Source organism: Natrix helvetica (genome assembly GCF_964273705.1).
Source record: "Natrix helvetica genome assembly, chromosome: 2".
NCBI classification, from domain to species: domain Eukaryota; kingdom Metazoa; phylum Chordata; class Lepidosauria; order Squamata; family Natricidae; genus Natrix; species Natrix helvetica.
In genome coordinates, this window is record NC_138552.1 from 265901067 (window position 1) to 265915434 (window position 14368).

The 14368-nt window shown below is 43.0% G+C and overlaps 1 protein-coding gene across 1 annotated transcript in view; it reads left to right on the forward strand.

Moving 5' to 3' along the window:
* Positions 1–817: 817 nt before the first annotated feature.
* Positions 818–14368, forward strand: part of XKR6 (XK related 6) — a gene marked incomplete at both ends in the record, with an annotated part of 193197 nt that continues 179646 nt past the window's right edge. The window contains one exon of the mRNA XM_081943782.1: positions 818–1539. Within this exon, the coding sequence (XP_081799908.1) occupies positions 818–1539 (722 nt within the window). The remainder of the gene's footprint in view (positions 1540–14368) is intronic.

Here is a 14368-nt window from a genome sequence, read left to right on the forward strand (position 1 = left end):
GAGGTGTGACATAGCTCACAGGCGTGAAAGTCGCCCAGGCGCATCACCTCCAAGGGAAGCAATGGGGACATCTCAGGGAGGGGGCTCTGTGCTGAGACTAAGGATGGCGGATGGAGGCTAAAAAGCGGACGCGGGGCTATGTGCAGGTGGAATGGAGGTGGAAGCCAGGCAATAGAGGCTATGCCTCCGGTTCGGTAGATTCCGAGCTGAACTAGCGCCTGTGTAAGCTGGAGAGGGTGTTCGAGAAGTGGGGCGGGGGGTGAGCTGGGGATGCTGGACCTTGGCAGGGGGAGACCGGGCCGATCCGGTCCAAGCCAGCCAGCCAGCCAGGCGAGGGTGTCCCCCCTCCTCCCTCAATGCCAGCCGCGGTGGCGTGGGCGGACGTGCGGGGTGGTCTCCTTCTCCTTCCCCCTCAGTGCAGCGCTGGCTCTTTCCCGGCGCTGGCACTAGGGGTCCCCCAGCCCCATCCTTCCTGTGCGGCGGCGGCGGCGGCTGCTGCTGCTTGCGGGTCTGGAAGGAGGAGGAGGGAATGGGGCCCCCGGTTGGTCTTTAGCGCCTCCCTCCTCTCCCGGAAGCGGAGGGGAAAGGAGGAGGAGGAGGAGGCGGTGGGTGGTGGGGAGGGCATCCCGAGCCCTGCGGCCGGAGGGGCCCGGGTGGAGGGCGGGAGGAGGGCGGGCGGGAGGAGGGCAGGCAAGAAGGAAGGGAGGACGGACGGGAGGGCGGCGGGAAGCGGGCGGGCGGGAAGCGGGCTGCCGGGCCGGGCAGCAAGGGGGGAGCCTGGTGGTGGCGGCGGCGGCGGCGGCAGGCGGCGGAGGTGATGGCGGCCAAGTCGGACGGCAGCGGCTTCTCGCAGCTGCACAACCTGGACGACTTCCCGCACCATCATCCGCACCACGCCGCCGCAGCCGTGGCCGGCCCGGGCGGCTGCGGCGGCGCGGGGGACGAGGCCGGGGGCAGCAGCTCCATGCACATCTGCCATTGCTGCAACACGTCATCGTGCTATTGGGGCTGCCGGAGCGCCTGCCTGCGGAGCCTGCTGGGCCGGGCCGGGGGGTCGGCCTCGGGGGTCCGGGGAGGCGGCACGGACCCGCTGGACCCGGCCGACGGGCAGCCGTCCTCGCCCTCGGCGGCGGTCGTGGCGCTGGCGGTGGAGCGGCCGTGGCTGGACTGTCTGTGGATCGTGCTGGCGCTGCTGGTGCTGTTGGGCGATGTGGGCACCGACCTCTGGCTGGCCCTGGACCACTACGGCCGGCGGGACTACCTGTGGTGCGGCCTGACGCTGGCCTTCGTCCTCCTGCCTTCGGTCCTGGTGCAGATCCTCAGCTTCCGATGGTTCGTGCAAGACTACACTGGCGGAGGCCTGGGAGCCGTGCAGGGCCTCACCAGCCGCGGCCCTCCCATGATGGGCTCGGTCGGAGCGGGCCGTCGGGCTGGCCCGGGACATCACGCCGCCCCTCCCGGCGCACAGCGCCTCTGCAGGCTTTCCGTCTGGATCTGGCAGACTGTTATCCACCTGCTGCAGATGGGACAGGTCTGGAGGTAAGGCGGGAGGGGCAGGAAGGCAGCGAGAGCGGGAAATGGGGCGGTGGGGGGGGGGAGGCTGCCTGCAAGGAACGAAAAGGGGTACGGAGGTCTACGGCCCTGTCGCGCCCCAGGCGGCGAAAGGGTGACCTCCAAGGCTGACTTGAGTACACTCAAGTCAGTACACTAGAAAGGTGCAAGGCCCCCTCCCCAGTTTGCAAGGAGGAATTGTAAGTGTGGCTATCGGGTAGGGAGATGCTCCCTTTTCTAGATTGCCCGGGAGGGGGGTTGTTGTTGGAAAGTCTGCGCTGGTTTTTTCTACAGAGATTTTGCGGAGTGAGGGGGAGAGGGATGGGAGGCAGGCCAATCGTTCCAGATGCCCTGTGAGGGAGGAGGATTCCTAGGAGTGTGGTGGTCTCTCCAGCAAGATGCATATGCAGGAATGGCCAGGGAGGGGGAGAAGAACGCCGCCTCCGGTCTCCCAAATCTCAGGCAGAGCTAGGCAATCTCATATTCTTATTCAAAAGCTTATGCCAAGTGACGTAAGGGAATGCTCAGTTGCGTGATGCACAGAGCCAGCCACTGAGGCCAAGACAGGATTTCTCTTAAAATCTGGTATGTTGGGGGAGCAGCATTGCATGTGTATGCTTTCTGTACACAGGCTGAAGAAATAGAACAGTTTAGTGCAATCTGGAGCTCTTTGGATTTACTGGACTTCATCCCCATAATTCCCAGAGAACTTGGGTTTACTGGATGATGATGATGATGATGATGATGATGATGTGTGTGTGTGTGTGTGTGTGTGTGTGTGTGTGTATTTCTCTCTGAAAGGGAGGGTGGATAATGTAAGCAAATAGTCTGGGTTAGGGAAGTCTCAAATGGAAAGGAACAACTTGTAATCACCTCCAAGAATGCAGTTGTATTGTCCCTGTTTTGGTAAAGGAACCACAGACACATAATATGCACAAACCAGCCAACAGGGTGCTGCAGAAAAAAAGGGAGCTTTCTTGGCCATCCTGATCTTGTCTACCCTCTTAGGAAACTAATAAGATCACCTCTTAGAATGAACCACTGCAATTGGGATATTTCCCAACTGAAGAAACAGTATTATGCTCTTGCACAATATTTTCGGTCCTAAAATATTTTTCATCCCTGTGAAAAACCTGAAGTCATCCCCTCAAAGAAAACCTGTGTGCAGAATGTCCTTACATTATAATGGAGGAGAGAAATTTCAATCTGGAATAACTGAGATGCTCAAAGCATGGCCAAAAAAAAAAATCACAACAGTGAGATATTTGGCCAAGGATTACACTTTAATCAGAAAAGATTGGTTATAATCTAAAATAGATTTATTTCATCTGGTACCTTCCAGATGTCCTGGACTCCCCTTCGAATTTCTCCAGCCTGGTATCTCCAGTTGTTTTGGTTTCCCCCTACTACATTCTAAAATTACCTTGTTTGTTGGATTTGTTCTGCTAAAATGAATCTGAGGTAGAAAACCTGAATGTTCTTCAGACTCTGGCATGACAAGATAACATAGAAAAAATGCATTAAGTGAATATAATCTTAAATCCTTTACAATTGAGAAAAAAGAAGAAGAACCTACATCTCTTCCTTAGATGATCAATGTAGTTATCCTATGACTACATCTCCTAGAACAATAATCTTTCATTCTGGATCACGTTTAATAGAAATGTGCATTTGGGACCAGATCTTATTGTAGGCTTGGATGTCCCAATGATGATGTAAACTGAGATAAGACTGAGACCTAGTGATGTAATATTCTGCAAATTGGTGTCCTCCAGATATGTTAGGAATGGAACTGCCATGATGCCCAGGAGTTGCAATCCCAACACACATGGAAAGCATTATAAAGGAGAAGTTAACACATTAGATTGAGCTGTTGACAATCAATTGTCCTAGAGTATGTTGGAGAAAAGCAAGTTCTCTCTTTCCTGCTCTTCCAAGCACTAGAGATGAGAATGCAAAGTTCCTTCCTTGAGAATAAGTCCCATTAAACACAATTTGATTTGCTGAATAAATGAGCACAGTAGTTAAGGATGCAAAGGATTTTTCACTGTAGAAGACAATTCTAGGCCCCAGTACTGGAAGACGGGGATAGAAAGGGGGGGGGGTAGAAGTGTATCTGCACTTCTAAAAATAAAAACGAAGAGCAATAAGTGGAATGGTGGTAGGGACAGTCTTCCTTAAAAGGATCCATAAAACCTGAGGTGGCTAGATTAATTTTCTAACCTAATATAAGACCGAGTTGAAAGTGAAAAGCAATTACTTCCATAAGCATAAAATGGATAGTGATGTAGAGCCACTGATGAACTTCTTTTCCCAAAGCTGTATGGTTTAATGACAGAAGAATGTCTTTTCATCTGCTAGGCATATACGTAGGACTGGCAAAAAGAACAGCTTAGGGTTGTGTCAAATACACAAGATTTATGCATCGTTTTCTGTATGTATGTATGTATGTATGTATGTATGTATGTATGTATGTATGCATGCATGTATGTATGTATGTTTGTATATCAGGTGATGGTTGACAAATTGATTAAATGTATTGTGAATATGACACTAGACTCCCTCCTCCCACCCAGGCTTCCTGAAGGTAGAATATTGGAAAAAAAAAAGGTCGATCCCTGTGCCTGGCAGAGGGGGAGCTCTAGAATAACTCTGGTTTCTCTTTTCAAGAGAGGAACTATGGGAAAAGATGCAGAAGGTGTCCTGGAGAGACCTTTGCTAAGAGAGGAAGCCTTTGCAGAAACAAGGCAGTTGGGGGAGCCTTTAGCTGCCTCAGAGCCTGCTTGATCTGCATGTATGTGCAGCCGTAAGCATGCACACATGTGCACAGACCGATCCAGAACGTTTTTGCAAAAAGGGTTCACAGCAGGATACCAAAATGAACGAGTATTTTACTTAAGTTGTTGTGAAGCCATCGAAGTACATAAGATGCCTTGGGGATGGCATCAATCCAAAAGAGTGGATTGGCTTATGTAAGCTAATCAAACAGGATACAATAAAGTTTGAGAAAGGAAAGGATTTGAAATCTCCTTTTGAAGATGGAAATGTGTGTGTGTGTGTGTGTTTGTACAGTGTGCACGTGCCCTTGTACATGTATGAATAGGTATGTTTATATATGGAGATTAGCAACTGGAATAAACTGGATCTTTGCAATATGATGGGAGTGGGGGGGAGGAGAAATTAAATGGAGTGTGAAGAGATACGTTCACTTAATTAAGACCCTTTTCAGTGAAGTCGTGTGGGTAAAACAGGCGAGGTGGGGTTAAATTGCAGACGGGCTGGGCCAGTTTCCTTCCTCTGAAGTTGGAGAGGGGGCAAAGGCTTTGATGAAAGATGATGTTCAAATGAGTTGGAAGGGTTAAAGCAGTTCCTGAGGAATTTGTTTTGAACCAATTTAAAATGGAGGCAACCTATTTGAGTGGCTGCAGGCGGGGGGGGGGGGGGGAGTGAAATACCGGCTTGATGCTGGTGGGGAAAAACAGTCAAGGAAAAAATTGAGATACACAGGAAAGATCAGGGAGGGGGAGAATAAGGGGAGGAAAACACCCGCCTAAGCATGTGTGGGTAGCTTGTATGAAACTGCAACCTGGGAAATACGCCGGTGAAGTCATACACTGCAACAGAATAAATTTCTTGCTTTTTCAAAATGTCATTTGCACTGCTTTATGGCAGGCGGTCTCCTCTTCCCCCCACCCCGCCTCTCTCTTTCTCCCTCCTCCCTCTCCCTCGTGCATGTTCTAGCACAGAACATGATGTATGCAAGCAGGGCAAGGTTGTAACAAGAGATTTCAGTTTTGCCTGTACCATGAAAGATGGAAAAATCATTTTTCTCCCTCCTTCCCTTATGCATCGAAATATCAACCATATAAGCTGAGGCAGCTGTTGGAGGAAAATGCATGTGTGCCTGGCAATTTACCCATCTCTTTTGGCAGCTCTGTATTGAGATGGGAATTAGATGGGTATTTTCTAGGGGTAGGGTGGGGGGGTTCTTATACTCACTTTGTCACTAAATAAACATCTCCTGCATACTGGAAGATGCCAAATCATTGGAAAAAGTGGGAATGGAAAGAAGGAACTAATTGTACTTGAGAAATAGAACTGTACAGGTCTTATTCGGGCAAAGCAGATGAAAGATAGGGTCTCACTTAACCCTTGCCCATTTCTGAAGCTCTAAATGTTCTTTCAAGCCAAGTGGGATCTACCAAAGAAAGGGCTTTGCCAAATCTTTCTCTCTGTAATGAGGATTTGTATTTAAAATTGGAATATGTCAAAGATTTCCTTAAGGATTAGGGCAGCAACATCTGTTTGGGGGGCCTCACACAGCTGTTGAAAGTCTATTGAACAAATACTTAATCACCAACAACCTTTTGTGAGAGTCATTTAATATATTCTTCTAAATAAATAAATAAATAATAAATAAATAAATAAATAAATAAATGACACTGTTCCTCTTGCTGTTATGGCCGTCATTTGAATTATTCCTGAATGCTATGGTGGGACTAATCCAGCAAGACAGCATGCCAGAAGCTGAATTATTGCTTGTTGGACTGGTGAAATGTTTACGTTTGGAAGGATTTATTGGAAGGGGGAAGTAACTCACTGTAAAATGGCCCATATCAAGTTGGCTTCCCTTCATAAGAATGAACATAGATGTAGATATTATAGTAAGATGTTTTACAGTCCTCTGGTCTGTAAAATTCTTGAGAAGGAATCAATTAGAAGAAACAAAAATAAAATAAAATAAAATAAAGTATGTAATAGTGGTCCTACTAGGCAGCAATATCTGCCTGACCTTGACTGATCTCAAAAGCTAAACAGAGTAAGACCTCATTAATTCTTGGGTGGAAAACCACCAAATGATACCAGACCTATAGGCTAGATGGAGAAGTTGAAAAATGTCTAGTAATAAAATAGTGGCAAACCATATTCTGTTGCCATAAAAAATTAATTGGACACATCTGTTTAGTTCCCAGGGTCAAGTTTGCTCAAAAGTGTCCTTACCTAAATGATGCTGGAGACAAACTAATGGAACCTTCCAATCTGACCTTAGTTTATTTATTGTTTCAGCAAATGCAAAAAATATAGCAGAATGGTAGTGGAATTTTTCCCCATTATCTGACACTGATGTTAATTGCATGAGGCTAAGGAAAGACCTAGCTTTAAAAAAAAGGGGGGGGGGGTGTACAACATGTCATACAAGGCTAAAATTAGGCTGAATAATTTGTATTTTGATATATAATGGGAAATTCAGCTATTCTTTTATAATGCTATGTGAATCAGGCCATCATATAAAGTCATACTAAAATTTATTTAGGTACCAAATGCATACACAGCAATTGTGAGCGCTAAATCCAACTGAATATTTCTCACTGCAGTTGAAGCATTGTGGCTGCTTACTTTTGGCAAGTCATTTCATTTGGAGTGGAGTGGACAAATTTATGCAAATAAAAAGATCTTGGCTACATGTCAGGCAGTGTCTGGAGAAATTTGAAAATAATTACATTTTATTTTGTAAAACTAACCCTCATTACACAAAGTGATTTTTCCATAATTTTGTCAACTACTTGATTTAGTTAAAGTTTTTTTTAAAAGTTTTTTGGGCAACTACTAGATTGCAGCAAAGAATGAGGTGTTGTACATCTCAGATAATCCTAGCAAATAAGATTCAGGAATGAGCTCTGAATGATACTGTAACTCAGGTGTATCTGAGACATGAAACAACTTGACACTTCATCTATCAGTCTACTTAGTGGAAGAGTTCAGTTGACTTTGGATGAAGTAATGGAAAGAGACAGCTGAGAGACAGGATGTCAACCTTGGCCCATGATGGTCCTGTTGAATTTGATGGGCTGTAGTTTCCCTTCTATCCCTATGGTTTTATCATTTTGCTTCAATCCCAAGGACATGTTTTGGTCACCAGCAACTGTTTCAAATAACCAAATACAGTTTTTTGCAGTTTTGTGTCCTGCTCCTCTAAGGTAAAGATGGCTTTGTATATTTATACATTGACTGAAAAAATGTTTTAGATACAAGTAGAAACTTTTCCCAGCTTTCCCATGAAATCCTAGGAATTGAATTTGGGATCATTTGCATAAATCTCAGCTTCGTTATTGGTGAACTGTAGCCAATTTTAAATACAAGAAGTATATATCAAATCGAACCATCTCAGTGTTGTATAAAAATTGTAGTGCTTCCCAAGATTGATAATCTCCAAATACATTGGCTTATATTACCTCCACCATTTCCAGGGATATGACTCCAAACTTTGCAAGATACCATGTGAATGAAGATCAATCCAAATACAGTTGAAATAGAAGTATTTGTAGCCTGCAATCTGAGATTTTTTTGCTTACAAACACATATTCAACTACAGAACACAGAACTATGACTACAATTCTTGATTCAACATACTTTTACTTTTCAAAAAAAGTGTCTAGTTTTTTATAATGCTGGGAGGTGGGTTTTTTTTAAATCCTATAGTAGAGTACTCTGAAGATGTGTTGCCTATCTTATGTGTAACTCATTCAAGTATGTTTAAAAATGGATAGAAGAAACCCATGCAAATACTCAAGGCATTTTATAAACGAGTGCTCCAAAGTCTAGATAAAAGGGGTCACAAGGGAAATTCTGCTTACTTTTATTGGATTGTGAGCTAATTGGGACATATGCTTCTTGTTTATTGACACTTACTTGTTGAGACCAAAAGTTATTTGGATATTCAGCACCACTGTGAAGGTTTCCCAGTTTAAGACAGAAGTAGGAGGAGGAAGTTATGGCAGAGTTAAGAGAGCATCATGGTCAATCACATGGAGTGAAATAAAGCAAGAGAGTGTATGTATGAATGTACTTGTGCTGTTTTGGGTCTTGTGGATACAGAGATAGTAAGGGGAGGAATTTTGTCAGCATACTTTCCAAAGGAATTGGGTTTGAAGAAGCAGAGCTACTGACTGCTGGAGGAGTCAAGTCCTTTTCCTTTCTGATGTAAGGAAAATATTTCTTCCCCTTCTGCATGAATTAATTCTGTGTACAAAAAGAGATCAAACCAACATTGCTTTTACTTCAACATGGGAAAACAATCACCATTAAATGTTTTTAAAAAGAAGGTCGGTTTGGAGTACCCAAGACTGGTGATATGACAAGACTACTCAGTTCTCCAGTGCACCAGTGTTTTCCCCCTGGGGTAGTACTGCATTCTGTCTTAGCTTTTGGAATAGCACAACTTGCCACAGCCAGCTAGCCATCGGACAACTCACTGTGGGACAATTCAACAAAAACAAAAGTTAAATGAATTTCAAGAGAACCGTGGCCAGTAATAATAAAATAGAGAAAGTCAATCCAGAATACAAGCATTAACAATAATTTCAATGAAAATGTGGTCACCAATAATAAAGATAACTGAATGAAACGCTTAATTCAGTATTGTTGTCCTGCAGGGAGTTGTCTTGTGGCAAGTTGTTGTAGATCCCTTATTCAGAACCGATCTTGCTCATCCGGAGAACATGGCAAGTGGTATGGTCTAGCTAAATCAAAACAAAGTAGGTATGCTGAGCCAGAAGTAGAAAAGTTAAGGCAAACATAGGTGGTCCAAAGTTTTTAACTATTTTAAATATTTATTTCCTATGTTTTGTTGTACGCCGCCCCGAGTCCTTCGGGAGAGGGTGCGGCTAAGAAATAAATATTTATTATTATTATTATTATTATTATTAAGAAGACATTGGACAACCATCTGTCTGAAACGGTATAGGGTTTCCTGCCTGAGCAGGGGGTTGGACTAAAAGACCTCCAAGGTCTCTTCCAACTTTGTTATTCTATAGCAGGGGTGTCCAAACTTGGGAACTTTAAGACTTGTGGACTTCAACTCCCAGAATTCCCCAGCTGGGAGTTGAAGTCCACAAGTCTTAAAGTTCCCAAGTTTGGACACCACTGTTCTATAGAGAAGGAGAGAATCAAGAGATATAGTGGATAGACAAAGATACAGCAGGTAGGGACGTGCCAGAAATATAAATAAAATAAACCTTCCTCCTTTCTGTATGCGAGTTTGAGAGTTTTGATTGATACTAATATTTGGCCTACTCAAGGATTCATAGTAACATATTTTAGGTGCTTCAGTATTAGTCCCCTAAGAAACTATATTCAATTGCTGGTAGCCAGGTGTTGAAATTCAACCGGATGGTTATAGTGGCATTTTGGGACTGCAGATGTCTATGGAGATTCTCAGTCATCCATGTCATGGTTGTCCCAAAGGTGCTTTTTCAAGAGGCAACTGGACTTTCCGGTAGACTTTGGGACTTGGGACTGCAGCAAAGGGACTTGCGATCACATACAACTTTAGGAATTTGGATTGCCCACTTTGGATAAAAAGATGAGCATAACAGTTTCTTACAAGCAGTATGCAGTACAGGTAGTCCTCGACTTACAACAGTTTGTTTAGAGACAGTTCAAAGTTACAATGGCACTGAAAAAAGTAACATACGACCATTTTTCCCCAGTTAAAATCATTGCAGCATTCCCATGGTCACGTGATAAAAATTCAGACGCTTGGCAACGGACTCATTTATGACCATTGCTGCCTCTCAGGGTCATGGGATCCTCTTTTGCAACCTTCTTACAAGTAAAGTGAACGGGGAGGCCAGATTCCCTTAACAACCATGTTACTAACTTAACAACTGCAGTGATTCACTTAACATTGTTTGGATCCATCAGTCTCAAAAGACTATGGTATAGTGCTCTGGAAAGAGGTAAAGCTGGAGTGTCCTCTCTAGAGCACGAGGCCTGGGTGGATTAATATGGAGGATAGACTGTTACCCAAGCAGCAGATCCTCCCTTTCCACGTCGCTGAAATTGTCCAATGGAACAGCAGACCGATATGATTGGTTCCAGCTGCATTGCAGGGGTTATCAGAACATGGTTGTACACAGTCACGTACTGCTTCCGGGACTCCGGCTCTGGATTTTGCCTTGAGGTTGACTCCTGAAGCCTTTTCCAGTAGTGGATATAGCCACAAGGCAGTGGAGGTTTGTAATCAGAGTTTTCCCTTCTCCTAAAAGATGGTTCTGCCGTTTTATCTGCCATTGGGGTGTAAAGCCCTCTTCCGCCTTCAAAACCGTTGGCCGTCTTCTCCTGTAACCCTGGAGGTGCTACCAGCGGGGTGGTCACTTAACAACTGTGGCAAGAAAGGTCATATAATGGGGCAAAATTCACTTAATAATTGTCCCATTTAGCAACAGAGATTTTGGGCTCACTTGGGGTGGTAAATTGAGGACTACCTGTAATGTTTTGGACTTTTTATGTGATTTTAGTTACCATTTTCCGTTTATTCCTCAAAAGTGAACATGTCACGTATTGAGTTAAGGATGAGACAAAAAGCTTCTTTGTTGAGTATAACTTTTGCTTAATTTGTACCCACAAGTAGGCTAGTGGGTCATAATTGCTTCTGGAAAAATGTAAAAAGTTTAGCTATGAACCAAGATTATATAATATAATCTTTGTTGGGTGTGATTGCACTGTGGCCTATCTGGAGATAGATTTCTAGTTACTATTCTAGTGCACAATACTGGAAACAATTGTGCAAGTTCATGTTCAAAAACTGTAAACTTATATGCACACATTTTATGTGCTCAAATCCAGCTTCAAATTGAAATCAGGTTCATGTGTTTGTTCCATTTTATTGTTTTACTAGTTATTTAAATGCAGGAACAAATAATTTATCTATGCTTTAAATGTGGGCAAGCAGAAACTTGTACAGTTTTTCAGTTGCCATTTCCCATAAATTGTTTCTTCCTTGTTGACAGATGTTCAGAAAGATTTATAAAGACTAATGATATATTTTCATGCAGGGCAATATTAACCTGTGGAACTCCCTGTTGCAAGAGGTTTATGGCTACAAATATGAGCTTAAAGTGGAGCACTTATGAAGACTAAATGAATCTTCATGTTCTGATGCAGTATATGCATCTCATCAGTGATGAGGAGATGCTGCACTTTCACTCTGATTCAGCAGAAGTTTTCTCATGTGAGATTAGATTGCAAATAATTAACAGGTTTATTTAGGCAGATGAGATTAAAATGTATGCATACATTATACAGTATTCCAGACTTTTTTTTTGCACTTCTGTCTTTTCAAGTTTGCTTTCTGATCCAAAAATGTTCATTGTACATGTAAATGTACACATGTAAATGTAAAACAAATCTACTATGGAGATTTGTATTCAGCATGATCTACCAATACCTACAGATGAAGAGAATCTGGAAGCATACCTATGGCATAAACTATATTACTGTACAAGATGCAATTTTGTTTAAGAAATGTGGAATAAATTATGAATTAAGGAGAGGGAGAAAGAGAGAGACAGAGAGACAGAGACAGACAGACAGACAGACAGACACACAGAGAGAGAGAGAGAGAGGGAGGGAGGGAGGGAGGGAGGGAGGGAGGGAGAGAGAGAGAGAGAGAGAGAGAGAGAGAGAGAGAGAGGGAGGGAGGGAGGGAGGGAGGGAGGGAGGGAGGGAGGGAGGGAGGGAGGGAGAGAGAGAGAGAGAGAGAGAGAGGAAAATATTTTGTAAGAAACAAAGCTGAGCCCAATGTCTATGGAGATTCTCAGTCATCCAGGTCATGGTTGTCCCAAAGGGGCTTTTTCAAAAGGCAACTGGCCTTTCTTTGTTTTTCCCTGAAGACAGAGAGGGAGGGATACAACAGCAGTTCAAAGTTCCCAGAAGGTTCCATACCCATTTGCACTATCCAGGTGACCGTGAGGGCACAGATAAACTTCCAAGTGGCCTCAACGACTCTCAGGGAGAGTGATAACCACCAGTTGACTGCAAGGACTATAATTCCTTCCATCTTCAATCATTCAGTCAGAACTGAGGAAGCTTCTTGAGTGAGAAGTGAAATGTCTTCAAGGGAAAAAAAGAAAATCCAGTTGCCTTTAAAAAAAAAGCACCTTTGGGACAAAACTGAACCCAATGTCTCCCTGACCTTAGAGATACTGTAATAATTCAGTCCTTTCAAGTGGGCCTGGGTGCAACCCAGAATCCAGAGTAGCTGAATCAGGATTAATCCAAGGTAGGTTCTGTTAGTAATCCTTGTCAATTGATGACTTGCAACAATTTTTGTAGCCAAAGCCCTCATACTTCCCTTCAAGAAGAACATTGCAATGGACATGTGGTAGTAGTCTAGTTGATAGAAATTCAAATTTGGAATGTCTATTTGTCCATTTCTGGCAGGTGAAGGTTAAAAGTTGTCCTATATGACTAAATCAAGGTGATGGTTGGTAGCTATAATGAGATTGGGGGGAGGTGAATGAAGCAGTATGAGAAGTTTATAAAATGGATTTCAAGAGGGTGAATAAGGAAAAGTGATTCCTTCTTAAAATGCGACAGCATATTGTTAAAATGTTGCTGTGACAGAACCGAATAAATATTTATTCCCACTTCAAATCATTAACAAATATTTTCATAACTAAAAATTATGACAGAAGTATAAAATGTTCCTATGTAGTATTTAGCATTTTTATTCATTCTTGTGTAAATTTTAATAGTATACCAATGAACCAAATAAGATGCATAATTAAACTGTAGGGCTGCCAACAGTATGAATTGCTTTGGAAAATAATTAGGTTTCTTGGCCAGCTAGTTATACATGGATGGCTAGTAGCCATCATTGGCAAAAATGCAGCCTACATATTGAGAGGTTTTGGAGCTCTGACTGCCAGATGTTATTGATTAATGGGACACTTGTCACTACCTGCACTTTCTATGAACTATTTGCCTGAGTTTTGCCTGCTGATCCTGGAGACTGAAGTCTGAGTTGAGTGGACTACTAACTGCTCATGGAGAAGTCTTTTTCAGAAGTAGACTTTGGAGAAGCCATCCCAGAATCTACTTTATGTTTATGTGAAGAGACCATTGTCTTTTAAAGTCTTTCTGTGGTTGTTTTGAAGCCTTTTTTGAGCCTCTGATTCTGCAGGTGTGTACATAGGACGCCTTTCCACTGGGACTGTTGCCACAGCAAAGTAGCTGTGTTGTGATTCAGCTCCTTGATGCTCTGAGCAACAGGTTCAGAAAAACGAACAGTTTTAACCTGTTCTTAACAACAATACCACACTGCTTCTCTGATCATTTCAATCTTTGCATCAAATGGGAAATTTGACCAAATGGCTAAAAAGGTCTCCTCCCATCTGCATTATTTGATATTAAACCCTTGAGTCCACAGTGGACTTATTAGCTATCTTAATTCATTTCACCATTGGCATGAAATTCAGACTGAATTTTTGTCCACTGGCTTAAAAAAATCAATTTCCATTGTAGGGTTGGGGCGGGGAGAATCTGAATAATAGATTATATCTTTCTTTCTCATACTTTCTAGAGATAATCAGTAGAAAAACTTCTATTATTGTTGTTCTTGTTTTGATTTAGGCATTACCCAACTTCCAAATGGCATTAAAATTGCCAAATTTCCTAATAATTTTATTTACACTGAAACAAATATATTTAAGGGACTTTCCCCACTCCTTTTATCCTAATGGAAAAATTAAGCATTAAATACAAATCCAGATTATTATTTTGTTTTACCATATGTCGCAGGGCGAAAGAGCAGAAAGGTCCTTGAATGGACAAATGAGTAACATAATAGAGGAAATTGCAAATTTAGCTGAGATAACCAATCATCACCTGATAAGTAGGGTTTGACCTGTATTATAACAGGTGTTAAGCTCAGAAGCAAAAGTGTAGCTCAACATGCTTGAGAATTGCATTTCACTTGGAATTAACTTACCTGATTCACATTTCATAATTAAATTCTTTAAACTTTCCATAAATG